General features: G+C 44.5%; 1 protein-coding gene across 1 annotated transcript in view; it reads left to right on the forward strand.

The window, feature by feature from the left end:
• The window catches only part of fez1 (fasciculation and elongation protein zeta 1 (zygin I)), a 60,906-nt gene extending 40,492 nt beyond the window's left edge, over positions 1 to 20,414 (forward strand). Inside the window, exons 4-9 of the mRNA XM_067971068.1 lie at positions 2,273 to 2,420; positions 6,730 to 7,001; positions 10,694 to 10,774; positions 11,760 to 11,835; positions 15,526 to 15,591; positions 17,208 to 20,414. Coding sequence (XP_067827169.1) covers positions 2,273 to 2,420; positions 6,730 to 7,001; positions 10,694 to 10,774; positions 11,760 to 11,835; positions 15,526 to 15,591; positions 17,208 to 17,224 — 660 coding nt within the window. The 3' untranslated portion in view covers positions 17,225 to 20,414. The remainder of the gene's footprint in view (positions 1 to 2,272; positions 2,421 to 6,729; positions 7,002 to 10,693; positions 10,775 to 11,759; positions 11,836 to 15,525; positions 15,592 to 17,207) is intronic.
• Positions 20,415 to 22,761: the final 2,347 nt, after the last annotated feature.

Genomic DNA, 22,761 nt, shown 5'->3' on the forward strand with positions numbered 1-22,761 from the left:
TTCCTGTAAAAGCTGGAAATGTGACAGAAGTATATTGGCTGATTAGTCACCTATCACTGCTCATGTTGCTATTGTTCTAAGATGGAGAGTTAGGGGTTGCTGCACCAAGGAAAGTATTTGAAGTTGCATCAACAGTGATCAGCTCTGGGACTTCAGGTGATCTCCAAAAGTTCTAAATCACTGAAGATGTGGCAAGTACTGATTTAAGGGGTCGTGACTGGTGGTGGAGAGGTAGAGCTCGGTGTCGTCAGCAGACGTCCAAAAGCTGACCCCGTGTCTTAGGACGATGTCATCAAGGGGCAGCATGTAAATAAGCAAAAGGAGGGGGCCAGAGATAAATCTTTGGGACACTCCAGAGGTAACAATGCGTGGGTGGTAAGAGTAGCCATTGCTGTAAATGCTCTGGCTACGATTGGATAGGCATGAGGAGAACCAAGGGTAGTCTCATTGAGCTGGACAACGGAGGAGAGGTGTTGGAGGAGGAGAGGTGTTGGAGGAGGAGAGGTGTTGGAGGAGGAGAGGTGTTGGAGGAGGAGAGGTGTTGGAGAAGGACGATGTGGTCAATGTATCAAAGGTTGCAGACAGGTCGAGGATGGATAGTGCACCACAGTGACAGTCATAGAGGATGTCATTTGTGACTTTGATTAGGCCTGTTTCAGTGCTGCAGCAGGGATGATAGAAGAGATTCTGACATGGGGTTGTGGGAAAGATGGGCATGGATTTGGGAGGAAACATCAATTGGAGACTTTGGAGAGGAAAAAGAGGCTGGAGATTGGGTGGTAGTTTGTGAGGGCAGGAGGGTCAAAGAGGGAAGGGGTGATAATGGCACTTTTGAAAGGAATGGGATCAGTGTCAGAGGAGAGGGAACCATTTTCAATGTCAGCTAGCATCAGGGCCAGGAAGGGAAGTTGGGTGGTTAGCAATTTAGTAGGAATGGGTTCAAGAGAGCATGAAGTGGGTCTCATGGACAAGATGTGCTCAGAGAGGGCATGAGGGTAGATAGAAAAGGAACTGGAGAAAGACATGGGTTCAGCCTGGGCAGGGGGAGCAACATTTGGCTTGGTGGGCAAGGAGAACAGGGGGAAGCAGCATTGGCAGCTGAACGGATGGTCTCAATCTTAGTGACAAAGAAGCCCATGAGCTCCTTGCACTCGCGAGGGTGGAAAGGGCAGTGGAGAGGGGTTTAAGGAGATGGTTGGTAGTGGAGAAAAGAAGACGAGAATTATCTTTGCTCTCCAGGGTGATCCTGGAGTAGAGGGTGGTTTTGGCCGAGGAGAGTGAGCTTGATGTGGTGCCAGCCAGATCTGGTGATGAATGGCTGAACCAGTTATGTTCAAGCCTGTGCCCCTTGGATCTGAGGGGGCCATATCAGGGGGAACAACTAAGCCGGGGAAGAGTAAAGTTTTTACTGGGGACAGTAAAGGTGAAGGGGAAGGAGTGGTTGAGCAGCTGTAGAAGTATCGGTGAATGGAGGGATGAAGGCCAGGCAGTTGGCAGTTAGAATGTGAAATTGTAAGTGATTTGGGGAGACTTTATTCCACAGCTGGAGTATTGTGCCCAGTTCTGGGCACCGGACTTTAGGAAAGATGTGAAGGCCTTAGAGAGGGTGCAGAAGAGATTTACTAGAATGACTCCAGGGATGAGGGACTTTAGTTACGTGGATAGACTGGAAAAGCTGGGTTTGTTCTCCTTGGAACAGAGAAGGTTGAGAGGAGATTTGATAGAGGTATTCAAAATCATGAAGGGTCTAGACAGAGTAAATAGAGAAAAACTGTTCCCATTGGCAGAAGGGTCAAGAACCGGAGGACTTGGATTTAAGGTGATTGGCAAAAGAACCAAAGGTGACATGAGAAAAAACTTTTTTACGCAGTGAGAGATTAGGATCTGGAATGCACTGCCGGATTGGGTGGTGGAGGCAGATTCAATCATGGCCTTCAAAAGGGAACTGGATAAGTACTTGAAAGGAAAAATTTTCTGGGCTACAGGAATAGGGTGTGTGAGTGGGACTAGCTAGATTGCTCTTGCATAGAGCCGGCACGGACTCGATGGGCCGAAAGGCCTCCTTCCGTGCTGTAGCCTTTCTATGATTCTATGATTCAATGGTAGCACCCCTACTACCACCTCACTACCTCAGCACTGACTGGTGACTGAACTGAGCCATCGGACAACCCCCAAAAATTAACGGAACTCTTTGAGAAAAAAAAATGACAGCTGAGAAGAGTTGAAGGGAGCAGAATGTCTGGGCTGTAAGTATCTGATAATCTACCTGCAGGTCATTGAAGAGATTGAGGAGATGATGCAGAATTCCCCTGACCCTGATGAAGAGGAGACTCCATCACAGTCCGACAAGCTCTCTGTCCTCTCGCAGGAGGTACAGGTGTTGAAACCGCCCAGCAGCAACAACAACATCCTGACGGAAGGTGAGGAGTCAGCGATGTGATGTTACACGGACCCATGTACAGGTGTGGGGGGGGTGTTTACAACAGTGATTTGAAGAAAATTGCCTTGTTTAAACAGGTTAAAAACACACCAGTTCTTCACGCATCACTGTGCCAGGCTCCTTTTAAATTACAGTTGAAAGCAGATTTCCTGTGGTGTTGCCCACGATGAATTGGAGGTTAGGAAGAGGAGTAGGCCATTCAGCCCCTCGAGCCTGCTCCGCCATTCAGTTAGATCATGGCTGATCTGTATCTCAACTCCATTTACCCGCCTTTGCTCCAAATCCCCTACAATCTTACCTAACAAAAATACACTGTTTTATGATGACTGGAGCATTATACGTTTCACACACAAACTAAATTATTATTTGATAATATGTCCCCCTTGCACTTGGAATACATTTTGTAGATCTGTTAGAAACCAATAAAAAGAATGAACACTTACACAAACAGAAGATTTATATAAACTAAGCCATTGACTTCGGTCCCTGCCACAAACTCCGTTCCCTAGTCACCGACTCCATCCCTCTCCCTGGCCACTGTCTGATGTTGAACCAGACCGTTCTCCATCTTGGCGCCCTACTTGACCCTGAGTTGAACTTCCGACCCCATATCCTATCCAACACCAAGACTGCCTACTTCCACCTCTGTAACATCACCTGTCTCCGCCCCTGCCTCATCTCATCTGCTGCTGAAACCCTCATCTATGCCTTTGTTACCTCGAGACTCGACTATTCCAATGCTTTTCTAGCCGGACTCCCACCTTGCACCCTCCATAAACTTGTGCTCATCCAAATCTCTGCTGCCCGTATCCTAAGTCTCATCCACCCATCACCCCTGTGCTCGCTGATCCACATTGGCTGCTGGTCTGACAACACCTCGATTTTAAAATTCTCATCCTTGTTTTCAAATTCCTCCATGGCCTCGCCCCTCCCTATCTTTGTAACCACCTCCAACCCGACTATCGTCCCAGATCTCTGTGCTCTTCCAATCCTTGCCTCTTGCACATCCCCAATTTTAATCGCTCCACCATTGGTGGCCATGTCTTCAGCTGCCTAGGCCCTAAGCTCTGGAATTACCTTCCTATATATCTCCATCTCTCTAACTCTCTCTCCTCCTTTAAGATGCTCCTTAAAGCCTACCTCTTTGACCAATCTTTTGGTCACCTGTCCTAATATCTCCTTATGTGGTTCGGTGTCAAATTTTGTTTGATAATCGCTCCTGTGAAGAGCCTTGGGACGTTTCACTATGTTATAGGTGCTATATAAATGCAAGTTTTTGTTGTTGTTGAAGATCCCTCAGTTCAAGAACATCCTTTACTCTTGTTCATGCTCTGAACACAGAAAGTGTTTTTCTCACCTCCCCCATCCCACCCAGAAATATTCCTCTGGCTGAATTAAAACAATACTTAAAGAGTTGCTGCCAAAAATAACTGTAAAAAAGCTTTTGCAAAACTCAAAACCTCCAAACAAAATCACTTCTAGAAAGTAAGAGGTGTAAAGGTTTCTTTTTGCAAGTATAGCTTTCACCAAAAAGTTATTAAGAGTCTACTCTTAGAGTCGCTTAATTCAACTTATCTGGTGATTCAATTTTTTTTAGCATTAAATTCCCATTTTGCTGTGTTGTTTACTTAATTCAAATCATTGGATATTTGAATTTATTATCACAAAAAACAACTTTGAGTTATTAGGAGTGTACTGTGTACAAAAAAACTGGGATCTTGTAACCCAATAAACATTGTAAGGAATATTAATCAAAGGGTACCAGATGAAATTCTGTGATAACCCTCTTTTCAAATTATATTTACCAGCCAACCAGAGCAAGACATTTTGTGGTGATAAATAAGAACATAAGAAATAGGAGCAGGAGTAGGCCACATGGCCCCTCGAGCCTGCTCCACCATTCAATAAGATCATGGCTGATCTTCGACCCCAACTCCACTTTCCTGCCCGATCCCCATATCCCTTGATTCCCCTAGAGTCCAAAAATCTATCCATCTCAGCCTTGAACATATTCAACGAATCAGCATCCACAGCCCTCTGGGGTAGAGAATTCCAAAGATTCACAACCCTCTGAGTGAAGAAATTCCTCCTCATCTCAGTCTTAAATGGCCGCCCCTTATCCTGCGACTATGCCCCTAGTTCTAGACTCTCCAGCCAGGGGAAACAACCTCTCAGCCTCTACCCTGTGAAGCCCCCCTCAGAATCTTATATGTTTCAATGAGATCACCTCTCATTCTTCTAAACTCCAGAGAGTGCAGGCCCATTCTACTTAATCTCTCCTCATAGCACAACCCTTTCATCCCAGGAATCAATCTAATGAACCTTCGCTGCACTGCCTCTAAGACAAGTATGTCCTTCCTTAGATAAGGAGACCAAAACTGTACACAATACTCCAGGTGAGGTCTCACCAAAGCCCTGTACAAGTAAGACTTCCTTACTCTTGTACTCCAACCCCCTTGCAATAAAGGCCAACATGCCATTTGCCTTCCTAATTGCTTGCTGTACCTAAATGCTAACTTTTTGTTATCATGCAGGTACAGCAAGGACACCCAAATCCCTCTGAACATCAACATTCCTTAGACAGGCACGTGTCTAACACTTATAATGAACAACTCTTAATTGCTTTGGGGCAAAAAAGACCCAGATTGAATCATTAGCTGGGAGAGTGTTTATTTCCCGAGGGAATACGTAACCGTATTAAGACAACCCAGATAAGGACCAGGTCTTCAGGGCCATTTGTGAGGATAAAAGCATTAGGAAGAGGAGTAGGCCATTCAGCTCCTCGAGCCTGCCCTACCATTCATTTAGCTTATTCTGTCGATCTGTACCTCAACTCATTTTCCCACCTTTGCTCCATATACTTTAATACCCTAACCCAACAAAAATCTATTGATTTCCGTCTTGAAAGCTCCAATTGTCTCCCAGCATCCACAGCCTTTTGCAGGTGGGAGTTCCAAATTTCTACTACCTTTTGTGTGAAGAAGTGCTTTTTGATTTCATTCCTGAATGGCTTAGCTCTAATTGTAAGATTATGTCCCCCTGTACTTGATTCCCTCACCAGAGGAAATAGTTTCTTTGTATACACCTATCAAATCCTTTTAATGTTTTAAACACCTTGATCAGATCACCCCTTAATCTTCTATACTTAAGGGAATACAAGCTAAGTTTATGCAACCTGTCCTCATAATTTAACCCTCTAAGCCCCAGTATGATTTCACTTTGTCTAGCTGTAAGTCACTAAAGGATCACCACATTCATGGTCATCAGAACATGATTCTTCATTCCCTTTGACTACTGTGGTGTTTTTAGTTCCACTCACTAATTGGAACCAAAAGCTAATTGTGAGAGATTTATTTTTGCTCTCTTGGAATCCCTCATGGTTCTTCACCCTTACTGTTTTTCCAGAGTTCAGCAGGATTGCTGAAAGCTCAATTTTACGGATGCCTCCAGCCAAGTTTAGGGCATTTTGCCCACATCTGTGTGTATGAACAGTAGTACCATGTAACCCATAATGTATTATTCTGTTGCTAAGACGTCCCTGTAAAGGCCACAAAGTTTAATAGTTATTAAAGTAAAAGCATTTTCAGGCCCATCAGGGTTTAATTATTGTTTCATGAGGGAATTGTGCAGATTGAAAAATACTTGAGAGTTTAAGGTTCCAGGTCAGAAGCAAATTAATTAATTAATATAGATAGTGACATAAGTGTTTCATAATTTCTTGCCTACTGTGAAATTCAAATCAATCAGTTTGCTTTGCATCCTTCACACACGCTGGTGCGCATCAGATGGAAAACTTTTAATACTGGACAAAATCTAATTGAGGGATTTGGATTGTTTCTATAGAGAATAATGGATACCTGGGTACAGGCTTGGGTCTAACTAAGGGGACCGATTGATTTATAACAACAATAACTTGCTGAGCCAAAAGGAGGAGACAATAGGAGGGGTTTAAAGGAGGGTTTTAAAGGAGGAGAGGAAGGTGGAGAGACTGAAGGGTTTAGGGAGGGAATTACAATGCGTGGGGCCTAGACGACTGAAGGCACAGCCGCCAACGGTGGAGGGATGAGAATGGGAGATGCACACATGAGGCCAAAGTCGGAGGAGCGGAGAATTCTGAGGGAGGTTGCTTCAACTGCAGTAGGAATAAGAAGGAGGAATGGTCTCAGAGATATTAGAATGGTGGAGAGGGATACACACAAATACAACTAGACTGAAGAACCAGATAGGGAGGGATTAGGTGGATTCAGAGTGAAAGGTTTAAACCGTGCTTGTGTGCTTTGGCCGTGCAGATGTGAAACAGATGACTGAGGCTGAAGTGGGTGAGCTGTTGGTGCAGATTGAATTGGCCGTTAAGGATTACTCCGAGGAGCTGATACAGCAGCTGGCATTGCGCGATGAGCTAGAGTTTGAGAAGGAGGTGAAAAACAGCTTCATCTCCATCCTCATCGAGGTGCAGAACAAGCAGAAGGAGCACCGGGAAACGATGAAGAAAAAGAAGAAGGAGAAAGGCGGGATTCCGCAGAGTATCCGGCAGGAGAGAGCGAACCACATGCCTGTGAAGGTGAGACCCGGGTGGTTGTGCGATGAAAGCAGCAGTGAAGCTCTTCATTACCAGCTGAGCTTTGGTGACGTGGGGCTGTAGAACATCAGTGTCCTTGTATGTTTTGCTGCTGAAAGATATTCTGAACCCTGCTGTGGATTTCTCCTCGGGAAGGTATGAAGTGGAAGTCTTAAGTGACCCCCCCCCTCCAAATTAGGAGAGAAAGTGGTGGGCGAGTTGCCCCTTACTGCTTTCACATGTTTCATATAGCTCAACTTAAGGAAGGAAAGGAACTTGCATTGATACAGCACCTTATAATGTCTCTCGGAAACATCCCAAAGCTCTTCACGTGCAATGAATGACTTTGAAGTGTTAGAACTGTTATGTAGGTGTACGCACCAGCCATTTATTGCACAGCAAGATCTTACAAACAGCAATAGGATGAGTGACCAATAATCTGTTAATGTTGGTATCGGTTTGGGGAATGTCAGCTGGGACACCAGGCTCTTCTTTGAATAATGTCATGAGATTGTTACCATCCACGTTAACCAGAACAGTCAGACCAGGTTCCATCATCCCAGAAAAGTCATTGACATCTGTCCAACTCTCATTATTATAAGCCTCCATCGCTGTGACAATTACGTCTTAGGTTTTATGTCTCATCCGAAGGACGGCGCTTCTGACAGTGCAGCACTGAAGTGTCAGCCCAGATTGTGTACTCAAGTCCTGGAGTGGGGATTAAACCCATGACTGTCCAACTCAATTCTGAGGAACATTGACACCCATTGCCACCCACTCAACTCAAGGTGGTGTGTAACTCAGGGGTGGACCTGAAGAGTTGGCAGAAATAAACTGGGCAAGATGAGGACCAGGTTCCACAATCCCAGAAAAATTACTGACATCTGTCCAACTCTCATTATTACCAGCCCTCCATCACTGTGAAAATTACATCTCAGGAAACTGTTAAAAATATGAACAAGGAAGCACAAATTGCACAATTAAATTATTTAATTGATAAAATAAGTTAGGTCATCCCATAGACTTTGTTGACAATTTGTAACAATATTAGAACATAGTCCGTGAAACACAGTCGCTGCAGATAAATACAGACCTGATATAAGCGTAGAAACTCTCGTACCAGACTCTCGTAACGAGGTAACAATTACCTAGAAGAAGCCTAAACACATTGCTGATAACATCAAGAATTTTAAGAGAGAGTTGGACAAACATTTGGTAAGAAAATGAGTGGAGGGATGTGGGCATCGAACAGTGTATTCTGTTTTCAAGCTCTAAGGCTTACCCAATGGTTTTTTCCATTCCTTAAAGCAGATTCAGTGCTGCCCTGTAAATTTGGCTGAATTTACTGCATCTTTTGGTAGTGCCGCCATCAGACACTGGGGAATGGGTATTCAGTTACATTCAACCTCCCCTCCTCCAATCCCAGCGAGTCCAATCCTTAGATGCAGACAGCCACATATTCAAATGATAACATCAGATCATCAGTAGTCCACCAGGGAACTGCTGGCTCCTGCACTTATTAAGGACACGGGCTGTAGGAGGAGAGCTTTCATTTCAAGTGTAAGGCTTGATAAGAGGGTTAGTATCAATTTAAATTATGTGGTGAGTCATTGTTTATTTGAATAACTAGGGGAATCTCCCTATGCAGAACCATTCAGATTCCTGATCGTATATTAACTCCAGTGTTGTACTATCTTGTGTAATATTGACTCAACATACAAGCTGAATCCAGTGTGATGAAATAATTATGTACACAGGGCATGCTGGGAACTCAGTCGCTTTAGTTAACCAGCCAGTTTGGATGTGATATTCAGATAAATAGCATTCTGCATTGGTTGGTGCTTACAATTTCATCCTCTGTAAAGATTGAGTATCTGCGAAACCAAAGTATGTCTTTTTCTGCTGCTCCTCCCATCCTCTTTTAAAGGCATTGACTTCCTCATTAGGCTAAAGGTGTCAGCCGTGGCTCAGTGGCAGCATGCTTACCTTTAAGTTAGCAAAGGTTATAGGTTCAAGTCCCACTTCAGAGATTTGAGCATAAAATCTAGGCTGAAACTTCAGTGGAGTGCTGCACTATCAGAGGTGCTGTCTTTTGGATGAGACATTAAATAGAGGCCCTGTCTGCCCTCTCAGGTGGACATAAAAGAGCCCATGGCACTATTTTGAAGAGTTCTTCCAGTGTCCTGGTCAATTTTTATCCCTCAACTAATATCACTAAAACAGATTATCCGATCATTATCACATTTCTGTTTGTGGGACCTTGCTGTGCGCACATTGACTGCTGTGTTTCCTATATTACAACAGTGACTATACTTTAAAAGTACTTCATTGGCTGTAAAGCGCTTTGGGATGTCCTGAGGTTGTTACCTTATTCACATGTCAGCTTTGATAGCTGATGTCAGCCGATTATTTGACTGTGGTGTGTATTACAGTGCAGCCCAACCCTGTCCTCGCCCTGATGTCAAAGCACCCACACTTCTAGTAAGTGGTCGCTCTATAGTGATCAGGATCAGGAACCTTGGCTGATTTTCCTTTCTCCATGGGTTTGCCATTCATTTTTAACATCCCTACCACTACTGTCATGGCTCACTCAACAACAGACTGGGAATCAAACCTTTGACTTTCTGGTCTGTGTGGGTCAGAGTCAGAAAGACTTTACCTTTGAGCCATTAGCACAACATTTTGTTGGTAGATTATAACGATGTTCAAATGAAAGACTTTTTCCGTGAATTCCCACTCAGTAAATTGCTGCCCTCAGTCAGGCTGCCTGGAAGATGGTGATTGGAGTAAAGATTAAGCACACAGGGAAAGATGTAACATCAGGGAATATGAGGCAATCCGTGCTGCTCTCTTGTACCTCCTAATGGCTAGCTTAAGAACATCATAGGCCTGAGGCCTGGGAAGCAATCGAACATCTACCCTATCAGCTGGGGAATGTTGTGGTGTTTGAGGTAAGGGTAGAGAATGCAGAGAGGAGGTGTAAAATATCCTGAAAGAAAGACTTGCATTTATATAATGCCTTTCACAACCTCTGGACGTTCCAAAGTACTTTACAGCCAATGAAGTACTTTTGAAGTGTAGCCACTGTTGTAATGTAGGAAAAGCAGTCTCAAATTTGGGCACAGCAAAGTTCCACAAACAGCAATTAAATAAATGAACACTTCATCTGTTTTTTAGGTGTTGGTTGAGGGATAAATATTGGCCAAGACACTGGCAAAACTCCCCTACTCTTCTTCAAAAAGTGCCATGGGATCCTTTGCGTCCATCTGAGAGGGCAGACGGGGCCTGGGTTTAACAACTCATCCGAAAGACGGCACCTCCGACAGTGCAGCACTCCCTCAGTATTGCATTGAAGTGTCAACCTAGATTATGTGCTCAAATCTCTGGATTAGTGGGGACCTAATAAAATCAAATAATTTCGGGTTGCTGGGGGTGATTGGACATCATAAGAGACCATGACCATTTCCACGTTATGATTAGATAATGGTTAATTAATGTAAATTTACTGATGTATCTTAACTATCAGTCATATGACTCACTAGCTTATAATGACATCTTTTGGTATAATATTGCAACAATCAAGTCAGTCATTGGCTCAGTCCCAGAGTCATTGCTGTTTCTATTCTCGCCTTGGCTTACTTTACTTGTAAATTCTCCTGATAACCTTCTTTCCTTCTATTAAACGTGGCCCTCAGCGTTTCAGCATGGAAGGAATCTCCAGTGTTATCCAGAGTGGTATTCGACAGACCTTTGGAAACTCAGGCAATGAAAAACAGGTAGCTGCTCTTTGTATCGTTTTCATGTTATATTGTTAGGAGTTCATAATGAGCTGGGGTTGCCAACCCTCCTGGAGTCTCCAGGAATTAAAGATTAAAGATCTCCTGGACACTGCTGCGAGCAACACCCAGGAGAAAAATCATAAGAGCATTGAAAAAAAAATTGTGTGTTTATTTTTGATTTTCTTTGAACACTTTTGTTTATTAGTTATTAAAAATGTTGGAGATGGGGCAGAAGGGCTGGTTGAGTGGGTGGGGCAGTTGGAGGTGGGAGGTCACGTGATGAAACCTCCAGGAATACGTCCAACCAAAGTTGACAGCTCTATAGTGAACCAGCATTGGATGAGAAAGGAATACAACTAGATTTATCATGGCTAAAAACAGCAGCGGTCGGCAGCTCGCTGTCAGATTTCAAACTCCACTTTGCAGGCTGACTTACTGGTTCTAACTGGTTGTTCAGTTGCAACATTGCTAAAGCACTCAGTAGTGTTAAGGGAATATGTGTTAATTCTTACACTCAAATTGATAAAGCGAAACGCTGCTGGAAGCAACACTTCCTACAGCAGAATGTAGAACAAGTGATGACACATAACCATTTTGCTAGCCTGTCTGTATGACTCTTGCAGTATATAATTCAATAGAGTCTAAATGTATTACATTCAATATTGGGTTTTAAAGGAGCTATGTCTTAATACAAAGCATGTGGAAATCCTAATTGACAAACACACAACTTGATCAGTACAGAAAGTGAAGATTGAATTTTCATTGTGTTTGAAAGAAATCTGAAATGGTATATATTTGAACTTTGCACTCTATAGGCACTGTGGCCATTACTAGTCTGAGACCCCCTTTTTCTATCACTTTTGGGTGTTTCAGTAATGAGGGGTTGAGGGCTGGAAAAGAGCATCTCAGCATCAGTTTGGATGGAGGACAAGCACTAAAAACTCTTTTGCTGAACTAACAGTGTGCCTTTCCTTGTATCTAGTACCTAACCACAGTCATTCCTTATGAGAAGAAGGGCACACCTCCAACAGTGGAAGATCTTCAAATACTGACCACAAGTGAGTACTAAAAAAATCCCCACCAGCTTCAGTTTTCCCTGAAAGGTTTCTTTGGTGAGGCTGGTGCATAGTGGGTTTTTGAGGTTGTGAGTTACGGTCTTGCAAAGGTTGGATTGTGGAGTAAAGCTCTGCATTAACAATCTGCCTTAATCCAGTTGAAAGTGAACCCACTGCATCAACAGCGTGACATTTCCATTTCACATAGTCATCTCTCTGATGCTCAGTGGCAACTTGCTTCAGATTGGCCAACATTTCAGTTGGGCACCTATACTGTCATCATTTGAACCCAAGACCCGGAGGTGAGAGGTTATTGCACCAACCCACTGTGTCAATAGACCCCATAGTCAATCATTAGATTCTATCCAGTGGTAAAAGTAACTCATCATGTAACCCAACAGTCAGTTACCACCAGAGAGATTGAATAATCTGGTAGAAGTATCTCTCCATCTCCTGATTTTCCATGGACAGGCATTACGACACCAGATTGTAGACCCTGGATCATGGATTTCTCTGAAATTCAGCTCCACTTTTTGTTTATATGAAGGTAACACTTAACAAAATGTCTTGCCTTTAGGATATGCAGTGTTATCCATCTGTTACACACAAAACATATGTTCATCATTGGCCTTGATTGACAAGTTACTCACACTCTTGCTGCTTGTTCGCTGTCTCGTTCTTGGCTCATTCCTCTCCCACATGGACCGATCTTTTCTTCAGGCCTCTCACTGTCTTACTTTTCTCTCCATTGTTTATCTCCCTTGATGTTTCTCCTTCCATTCTCTTTTTAAATATTTTGTACTGTAATTTCCTTTCTTTGTGAATTGTTCCTTCACATGGCCTAATCGCCTCTGCTGTTGATAGTCAACCTGTTGCTGGTGCCCCCTCTAACTAGCTGACAGGCAAGTGACCCTAGAGCCTAGCAGATGTGACTGTCCCCTCTGATTTTCTACCTCCCCGATTTAGGTAATATTACAGCCTTCTTTCAGCAACTCAACAACAACAACTTGCATTTATATCGCGCCTTTAATGTAGTAAAATGTCCCTAGGTGCTTCACAGGAGTGTTATCAGACAAAATTTGACACTGAGCCACATAAGGAGATATTAGGTGACCAGAAGCTTGGTAAAAGTGGTAGATTTTAAGGAGGAGAGAGAGGTGGCGAGGTTTAGGGAGGGAATTCCAGAGCTAAGGGTCTCGGCAGCTGAAGGCACGGCCGCAAATGGTGGCGCGAAGGAAATCGGGGATGCACAAGAGGCCAGAATTGGAGAAATGCAGAGATCTCGGAGGGTTGTAGGGCTGGATTGGGAAGTGAGATCAGGGATTGAATCTCGCTCGAAGGCTCTGAGCATCAGTGCTGCAATACTGAGCTTCACCATTGTAAACAATTTTACAACACCAAGTTATAGTCCAGCAATTTTATTTTAAATTCACAAGCTTTCGGAGATTTTCTCCGAAAGCTTGTGAATTTAAAATAAAATTGCTGGACTATAACTTGGTGTTGTAAAATTGTTTACAATTGTCAACCCCAGTCCATCACCGGCATCTCCACATCATGAGCTTCACCATGTCACCCCTTCCACTTCTTGTTCTGTGATGTGAACAGTAAGTTCCATAATCCCTTACTGAGTGATTAATGAGGCTGACCTTCAACAGACCATTGATCTCAATTCTGCACAATAGACTAGTCACAGTAATGGGCAGCATGTATACATTCAAAGAAACACACCAGGACACGCAGAGTAAGACTCATACACGTAGCTGGAATAATGATGGATTGCCGAATGTGCTCACTTGTCCAATGGTCAATGTTCCTCCTGTCCTTGCATCACTTGATGGCTTATTTCCCACAATTGGCTGCTCCCCGATGTACATCCCATATCTGTTTATACTGAGAATGCATTAGCGACCCAACCAAAAGACTGATTCTTTCCTTTTACAATCAAAAGCCATCTTGTTGACGATTTTGAAGATATTTAACAATCAATTTTCCTGACATACTGGGGAAGAATTACACAACACTGTGCAGCAACATCTTAAAGACGCTCAAAGGAAAATCTTTACGATTTTGTTGGAAATATCGACCAAAATCTTTATAAACACATCTGCAGTGTCCTTGTGCAGTGACCAGGGTAATTCTCCCCGAACTGTTGGCTAAAAGCTGATTTCATTCAGGTCAATAAACAGTAACAAGTCACTAAGTGACATCAACCATTCCAATAGTTTTCAAAAACACTTCTTTTGGGTTCCTTAATCCTGACTGGAAGTGTTGGCATCTTACCTCCAGACCTTGGTTTACAATCTCATTGATTTAATTCATACAGCTTATGTCTTTGTCTAGTCACTACCTTACGTTCAGTTGGCACGAGGGAGACAATGCTGTTAGCTGGCTGGGAACAGTACACACTGACTGGGCTTAATGATGAGGTTCCTCCTACTGTCTGCTCCCAGCCAAACACTCTCGTTAATTGGCCACTTTAAAGATTAGGGTACAAATGATTAGTAATTATCTTTTATTATTTGTGTTTTGCATTATGAATTTTCTTTCTTGTGGCATCGTTAAGAGTTGTATTTTATTGGGACTGGATGATGCCATGAGTCAGACATTGATCGTTCAACTCTAGGGACTGAATTAGAATCCAGCACGGGCCAATGGGATGAAAATTGACTTTCTCTCCCGCCAGCTGTAAGGACCACACATGAAATGAGCCTGTGTGGCCCTTACAAGTTGAGGTCGACAGCACAAAACTGGTGAAGGTTTGGCACAGATTGGTGAGGTCAGTCAGAGGGGCCACAAGAATGGTTACTTTGGAAGTGTGGTACTAGTGCAGTAATGATGCTCTTCTGAGGTTGGCACTGAGACAGATTGTTGGGACAGAATAGAGGGAGCTGTACTCTGCATCAAACTATGCCAAACCTGACCTGAGAGTGGTTGATGTTGACAAAGGGCAAAAAGTGAGACTATATATTTCCCGAGCACTAACTTTCCCTCATCTTGATGAGTGCAAAAAATTCAATCCAAAGTCACGAGCTGAGGGCATAATTTGAACCTAACTCACCGGGCGGGAAACCCACTGGATCGGGTGGAAGGCTGATTTTACACTCGCCCCAAATATTACTCTCCTTTGATTTCAGTGGAGAGTAAAATCGGGCAAAGTGTAAAACCAGCATTGCACCCAATCCCATCAGTTTCCCGACGGGCGGATTAGGTTAAAATTGCCCCCTGAGAATCTATTTATCATTCTGCTTTTTCAAATCCTGACAGGGTCTCTCATTAAATTCCCACATTCTGCACTGAGTTACTTGACTTCAGCCAGAGCAACAGTGGGGCCCCTACAATTGGATTTGAGAGGGGACGCTTGGCCCTGATTACTATCCAATAACTCCTGCTGGCGAGATTGCACGTGGCTGTCAGGAGAGGGCGGGATCTTGCTCACCCGTATTTCCCCCCTCCCACCACAGTAAACTAGGCTGTCTTCACTCACTGTCCGCGGTCATCAGAAGAATGGCCGGTTAGATGTGGCACTGAAGGAGGGGTAATTCTCACGGCTTGAGTCAGATCCTTCAGCAGTGGCGGGGAACAGAGAATTTAAAAATGGACCCCTTAGCAACCAGGGAACAGAATAAAGATGGTGGACATGTACCAGAAAGTTCAGTGTTTGAAGTCGCTAATCAAAGGATTATCTTCCCTTAGTTCTCCTGGCGATGAAGGAGGACAGTGAGAAGGTTCCAGTTTTACTGACTGACTACATTTTAAAAGGTAAAAAACTATTTATATATATAAAATGAACCTTCTCCCTTTGATCTCTCTTGCTTCTTCCCCATATCCTGCATCATTCATTCCCAATTAGGCCTCCTCCCCCAATGCTATTCTGAACCTGGCCACCACAAAGTGCACAAAAGCAGCCTGGGATGCCTTTTTGCCGATTTCCATCCCTCTGGGAAGCCTGGCCTTGGTTCTGGGCTTTGTGGGATGGGGAACTCGGTGTGTGAAGGATTGTTGGTGTTGACCAATGTCTTGCCAGCTGGTGGTGCAGCACATAGGGTTACCAAAGCATTGCCGTCACATGCGTGGTTAAAACAGCAGGGGTTGATGTAGCTGTGTGGACTGTACTGTTCAGGTTTGATTATTTTTTCCCTGTTATTGGCCATATGACATCTATCGATCAGTATTGTCTTCAGTGAGTTCAGGAGAGGTGAGGGACTCTCTCTGATCCTCATTCATGTGATGGATGATTATTGAAAATTGATTTTTTTTCTGTAACTTGTTGAGCAATTACTCAGAGCATGAACGGAACTGGAGTCTGGAAGGTATAAAAACACTGCACTGAGACTGAGAAAGAGCAAAAATAAGCTTTGTGGAGTATTTTTGCTGGAGTCACCTGCAGTAGTCCAGAGCTACTCAGTAACTTTTCCTTAAGGGCTGCAAAACCAGCCACTGTCAGGATGTTGTAATAACACAGGGTGATTCCCCACACAGTCACTTCCTGATTTCAATCCTGCTCCTGTGGACATCTGCCACAGGAGGAGAAAAGAACATTGTCCTATCACTTGTTCTGTAAAAGGTGTGATGACCTACCTCCTGATAACAGTCTCTTGTCTGCTTTTGCTGGAGAGTAAATAAAGAAAGAGCTTGCATTTATGTAGTGCCTTGCACAACCTCAGGATCTCCCAAAGCACTTCACAGCCAATGAAGTACTTTTCAGGTATAGTCACTGTTGTAATGAAGGGAAAGATTGCAGCCAATTTGCGTGAAGCAAGTTTCCTACAAACAGCAAGGAAACAAAGGACCTGATAATCTGTTTTAGTGGTGTTGGTTGGTGTATAACTGTTGGACAGGACACCTCCCCTGCTCTTCTTTAAATAGCACTATAGGATCTATTATGAGAGAGCAGGTGGGGCCTCAGTTTATCATCTCATCTGAAAAGGCAACACCTCCGACAGTACAGCATTCCCTCAGTACTGACCTGAAGTGTCAGTCTAGATTATGTACTCAAATCTCTGGAGCGGGGCTTGAACCCATGAGCTTCTGACTCAGATCTGAGAGTGCTACCGCTGAGCCAAGGCAGATAACAGCACTGAATCCCAACATCCCACGAGAGCAGCAATTCTTCCAAGGTTGACAACTGAAAGGGAGGTGGGCCACAAACTCCCCCTAGGCTGAATAATGAGTACAAGGGCAATAGCTGAAAGCTGATATTAATGTCTAATGAACAGCTAGGATCTTGTGTCCTTCTGGGATAGTTCTGGGAAGATGCTATAGACAGTTTGACAGGGTAGTCTCAGGTTTGGTGTGTTAGCTTCTTGTTCATAAGCCATGTGATGCCTGCCCTTCATAGCTCCATTATGCTTTGACTTGTGTCTTTTCCTTTCCAGTTTTGTGCCCAACTTAAGTCCAGGCATTGTCCCTGTGGAAAGCCAAGATTGGCTGGGCTGACAGATTCCCGCTTGCAGACTGCATCTCAAGGCCAAAATAATGTCCCGACATGCTAACCACGTGAAATTGTCTCCATCAACTCGAAGAATGGGCGTGACCAAATGAAAGGAATGTGGTTCCTTAAGCTTCGGGCAAGGTTTTGTAAATAATATACTTTTAAGGGTCAACCGACATTGGGGTTGACGTCAATAATCCAATATCGGAAAGTATCCACAAAGAGAATGGAAACTAACAGGAACTATCTAGCTGTACTTAATCTGTCACGTCCTCACCATTGAGCATGCTCTGTGCTGGGGATTATGGGAATTCAGGCCTGTATATAATCCAATGGTCCCTAATCCACTCCTGGTTTGGAGGATTTCCAGTAAGAATCGTTGCAGTTCCATCCATTCTGAGTTCACTCCACTTCCGTGATGGATCACATGGATCTTCTACTATTGGCTGGCAGGTCAAGATATGGCGGTCTCACCAAAGTCACATGGCTGCCATGTTATGGTTAGTGCAATAAGTCACTGTCCTTAAGTAGTAAATTGTGAGGAATCTATGAAATCATTTAAAGTTGAGTGTGTACCAGATAGGAACATTAGCTAACGTACTCCAGAGACTGAGGGGGGCAACAGTGCAAATAACAATATTACCAGGGGCTGACCTGATAACTTGCAGTAATTGCCACCTAGTAACAAGCCATATCCCACGACTGCTCATTACACGTTTGGTAAGGTAGATGGAAATATTCACTTGAAGTGCAATCTATATTGATGCACAAATCTCTGAAAATGGTTCATGGTGAGGCCACCATGAACCAATGTCTCTCACCATGCCAGCTGTTCTCCATTGCGGTGTCAACTCCATTGGAACGTGAAAGATAGTTCATATCTGGTATGATACCCATTCAAATCTTTAATAGTGATTTATGAAAACATTTACAACTTCAGGACAGTGATCTCCAATAGCAAGGACACTGGCCATGTTAAGATGGCGGGCACTGTGACGCACATGCACCATCCACCACACGTTATGCGGCCTTCATGATTGCTCATTAAGCGTTGGTGTATGTTTTCCAAACTCGTGCTCGTAGACAGAGGTCAGTGAACACGAGTGGAATAACCAGCCAATCACTATTGCTGCTAACAGCAATGCAAAACCCAACTGCGGCGCCATTTGACAAAGATTCCAGTCAAGGTGTCTCCCTGGACAGAAAGGTCTTCAACAACGTCCCCGTTACACGATCAGAGCCCCGTCAGACATCCTGCTGCAGCCAGAGCCAGTGCCCACTCCTGTGCCATGCATGGTAACACAAATCCTGACTGCTAACCATGTCACAACATTTGCTGTCCTATCATAACAGTTTCTCTGCGAACTCTTTTCTCTGTTAAATGCTCTGTAATAAAGTGCCATCTTTATACGGTCACCTTTCTAAAAAATGCCCTTTCTAGCATGCTTTCTCTTCTGCGTGGTGGTCTCTCTGTGATGTGTTCTCCTTATAGCCTGCCCTCTCTGTAACGTGCCCTTACTATAACATGCCGTTTCTCTGCAGGCAGTCTCTCTGAGATGGCCTATCTGTGAGGTGATCTCTCTATGAGACGGTCTCTCTCTCTGTGAGGTGGTCTCTCACTATGAAGTGGCCTCTCTCATTGAGGTGGCCTCTCTCTGTGAGTTTGTCTCTCTATGAGGTGGCCTCTCCCTCTATGAGGTGGTTGCTCTCTCTGTGAGATGGCCTCTCTGTGAGGTGGTCTCTCTCTCTCTCTGTGAGGTGGTCTCTCTCTCTCTCTGTGAGGTGGTCTCTCCCTCTGTGCAGTGGTCTCTCTCTCTCTGAGAGGTGGCTCTCTCTCTCTGTGAGGCGGTCTCTCTCTGTGAGGTGGTCTCTCTCTCTCTGTGAGGTGGTCTCTCTCTCTCTGTGAGGTGGTCTCTCTCTCTCTGTGAGGCGGTCTCTCTCTGTGAGGTGGTCTCTCTATGAGGCGGTCTCTCCCTCTGTGCAGTGGTCACTCTCTGTGAGGTGGTCTCTCTCTCTCTGAGGCGGTCTCTCTCTGTGAGGTGGTCTCTCTATGAGGTGGTCTCTCCCTCTGTGCAGTGGTCACTCTCTGTGAGGTGGTCTCTCTCTCTGTGAGGTGGTCTCTCTCTCTGTGAGGTGGTCTCTCTCTCTGTGAGGTGGTCTCTCTCTCTCTGAGGTGGTCCCTCTCTGTAAGGTGGTCTCTCTCTCTGTGAGGTGGTCTCTCTCTCTGTGAGGTGGTCTCTCTCTCTCTGTGAGGTGGTCCCTCTCTGTGAGGTGGTCTCTCTCTCTGTGAGGTGGTCTCTCTCTCTGTGAGGTGGTCTCTCCCTCTGTGCAGTGGTCTCTCTCTGTGAGGTGGTCTCTCTCTCTGTGAGGTGGTCTCTCTCTCTGTGAGGTGGTCTCTCTCTCTGTGAGGTGGTCTCTCTCTCTCTGAGGTGGTCCCTCTCTGTAAGGTGGTCTCTCTGTGAGGTGGTCTCTCTCTCTGTGAGGTGGTCTCTCTCTCTCTGTGAGGTGGTCCCTCTCTGTGAGGTGGTCTCTCTCTCTGTGAGGTGGTCTCTCCCTCTGTGCAGTGGTCTCTCTCTGTGAGGTGGTCTCTCTCTCTGTGAGGTGGTCTCTCTCTCTCTCTGTGAGGTGGTCTCTCTCTCTCTGTGAGGTGATCTCTCTCTGTGAGGTGGCCTTTCTGTTTTTCCTTTCTGTTTCAGTCCCCAGCTCTTCCCTTTCAAGTAACCTATTTGATTTCAAATGAGGGCAGTGCCAAATGGAGGAGGGACCATTGAACTCTTTCAGCTCTGGGACATTCAGTCTGATCATTCCATTAAAACCAAATGAGCCCATCCAGAATTCAGCGTTTCCGCCAGAGTAACGGAAGGTGATTGGGAGAATCCCTGCAGAAAATCAGTCCCCTTAATTTCACCTTCCTTATGTATCCTGATTCCGTCTTACTTTAAACTAGGACCTGGAGTTTGAATCTGCTGCTCTGATTTCAGTGGAGAGTTTCCCTTTATGATGCAGGGTGTACGCATTTTTGGCCATGGCTTGTCTGTTTATTTTGCATAAACCATGCACGTAACCAAGCCAACATTGTTATAGCAACTGTGAAGCTGCAGGCTTGTTGACTGGCGGGGGGGGGGCGGGGGGGTGGGTGGGGGGAGGTGCCAGGTTATAGTGTCCTGCTTCCAAATTAATTTGCAACATCAAGCCTATCTCACGAGATGGTGCTGCTTTACGCTGCGGTGAGTACCCACTGTATAATCTGTGACATTTACACCATGGGAGGGGTCGTGCTTTAGCAGACGCTGGGTTTGGAACCACTGTGCAAGTGGGGGAGGGAGCAGTAGCAGTCGACCCAAATAAATCCTCATTCAGGAAAAATTTCCAACAGAGGGAAAAAAAAATTGCTTTCTCAATGCTCCTCGGCGTTTCACACCCAGAACCCTATTGCTTACCATGTTGCCTAAGAAACCAGAATTCTTTCAGCAGACACGTCCCTGTCATGTCCTACCATCCGGATCCTGAACGGTAAATGATAGATTGCTCAGCACATTACAGATGGTGTAAACGTTGTTCGAGTTTTAGTGCTTCTGAAGGGAGACTCGTGCCCAATAAGATCAGCCATCGTTCAGTATTACCTCAGTGGTGCTCTGATTATTTATTTATTTACGAGATGAATGCTGTTTATGTACAAAAAAGGAAACGCAGCCTCTCAGACGCTCGACCTACAGAACACGAGCCTTTGAAAAATCTAACCTTACAACCTACATTATTTACCCTTGGTCGGTTGCTGTCCTTGGTGTGACATTTACACGGTCCCAGCATCTCAGAAACCTTTAAAAATTAAAGGCATTAACGATTCTTAAGCTGACTGTGTAAATCCTGCTGGTGATGGTAGTGGAAATCTGGGACACTCTTCTCCAAAAAGCTGTTGAGGCTGGGTATCAATTGAAAAGTTCAAAACTGAGATCGCTAGATTTTTGTTAGGCAATGGTATTAAGGGTTAGGGAACCAAGGCGGGTGGTTGGAGTTAAGCTACATGAATGGCGGAACAGGCTCGAGGGGCTGAATAGCCTACATCTGTTGCTATGATTGCAGGCTGTTGAAGTTCACAGGAGCAGTGTGTTTTTTTTTGCTGAAGCAGCATTCAGTTCCTCTACCTATGCAGAGATTGGGAAAGGCCCTCTTGTATTAGGGAGTCTCCATCAGTCTCTGTTCTGGCCCTGTCCCCACCCAGAGGTGGATGTGGAATTTGAAGCATGTGCATGTCACAACATAGAAATGGATGGCACCATGAATTAAGCACAATGGGGGTAATTTTGCCCCCCCCCCCACTTCAGTGAGAGCACCCTGTATCTGTCCCAGTGAGAAATACGTGTCTGACACAAAATTACGGCTTATGGGATCTCCGCCCATTTTTCCAGCCCATGAACAGGGAATAAAAATTGACCCTAAAAGTTTTAAATGGAATGTGTTCTTGTCGTCAAGCCACTGCCCAGTGATGTGAATTCACAGCGCAAAACTGCCCATAGTTGGGCACAGAATTGGCTTTAAGTTGGTGATCTTCCTCAAGAGGCTGATAGGAATTGGAAATTCCATGCTGGGGTGGTAAGAGGGTTGTTTTGCTGAGGTTGAGATTAAGATGCATGGTGTGCGCAGAGTAGCTGGAACGTTACCCTGCATTTTACCAACGCTGTAGCTGATCTGGGAGTGTTCAATGGAGCAGTGGAAAAGGAGCTTTGCTCTGCTTGCAACTCGTGCAATCCAACCCTGGGAATGCCCAACCAGACCAGGGGTACCAAAGTAGAAAAGAGTGTTCCTCCAACATTGACATCTGTGACTTGAGACAAAATTCACACAAAGACAGAAATTAAGAGTTAAAAAACCATGTGCCAATGCTCAAACTTATAACCAACAGCTGTAACTTATGATTTACCTTATTTTAAGCACTGGTTGTGGTTTGTGGCAAACTCCTCTCATTTGAATAGGTGTGCAACTGGACTCCACATAGGATGAGTGTTTGTAGATTGGAGGAAACAAAGTGACTCTAAACTTACAGATCTCCCAAAAAATTTGGCCTCCAGTGGTTGGAATCCAAGTACTGCGATTCAAATACTAGAAATCTAAAATCAAAACAAGAAAATGCCAGAAATGCAGCAAGTCCACGAGCATCTGGAAAAAGAAGAGGGTTCAACGTTTTGGATGGAGACCATTCATTAGAGGAACTTGTGTCCCGATGAAGGGTCTTCACCTGAACATTAACCCTTGCTGTGTAATTTCAGTATATTCTGGTTTTGTTTTTCAAAGGCTGGTGGAGAGAATCTTTGGTTGTCAGTGGAGCCTTGTGTCAATAAGGAGAGAGGAAACATATCTGGATTGTGTTTGGTGTCACTCTGGCACCACACACTGGATGTGTTTCATCGATACTGGAGGACAGACATTAACATTGATCATTTAATTATGCTGAATTTTTTTAATACAGTGAGAGAATGGAACCAGAGATTCTGCCGAAC

This window comes from Heptranchias perlo, chromosome 33 (genome assembly GCF_035084215.1).
Source record: "Heptranchias perlo isolate sHepPer1 chromosome 33, sHepPer1.hap1, whole genome shotgun sequence".
NCBI classification, from domain to species: domain Eukaryota; kingdom Metazoa; phylum Chordata; class Chondrichthyes; order Hexanchiformes; family Hexanchidae; genus Heptranchias; species Heptranchias perlo.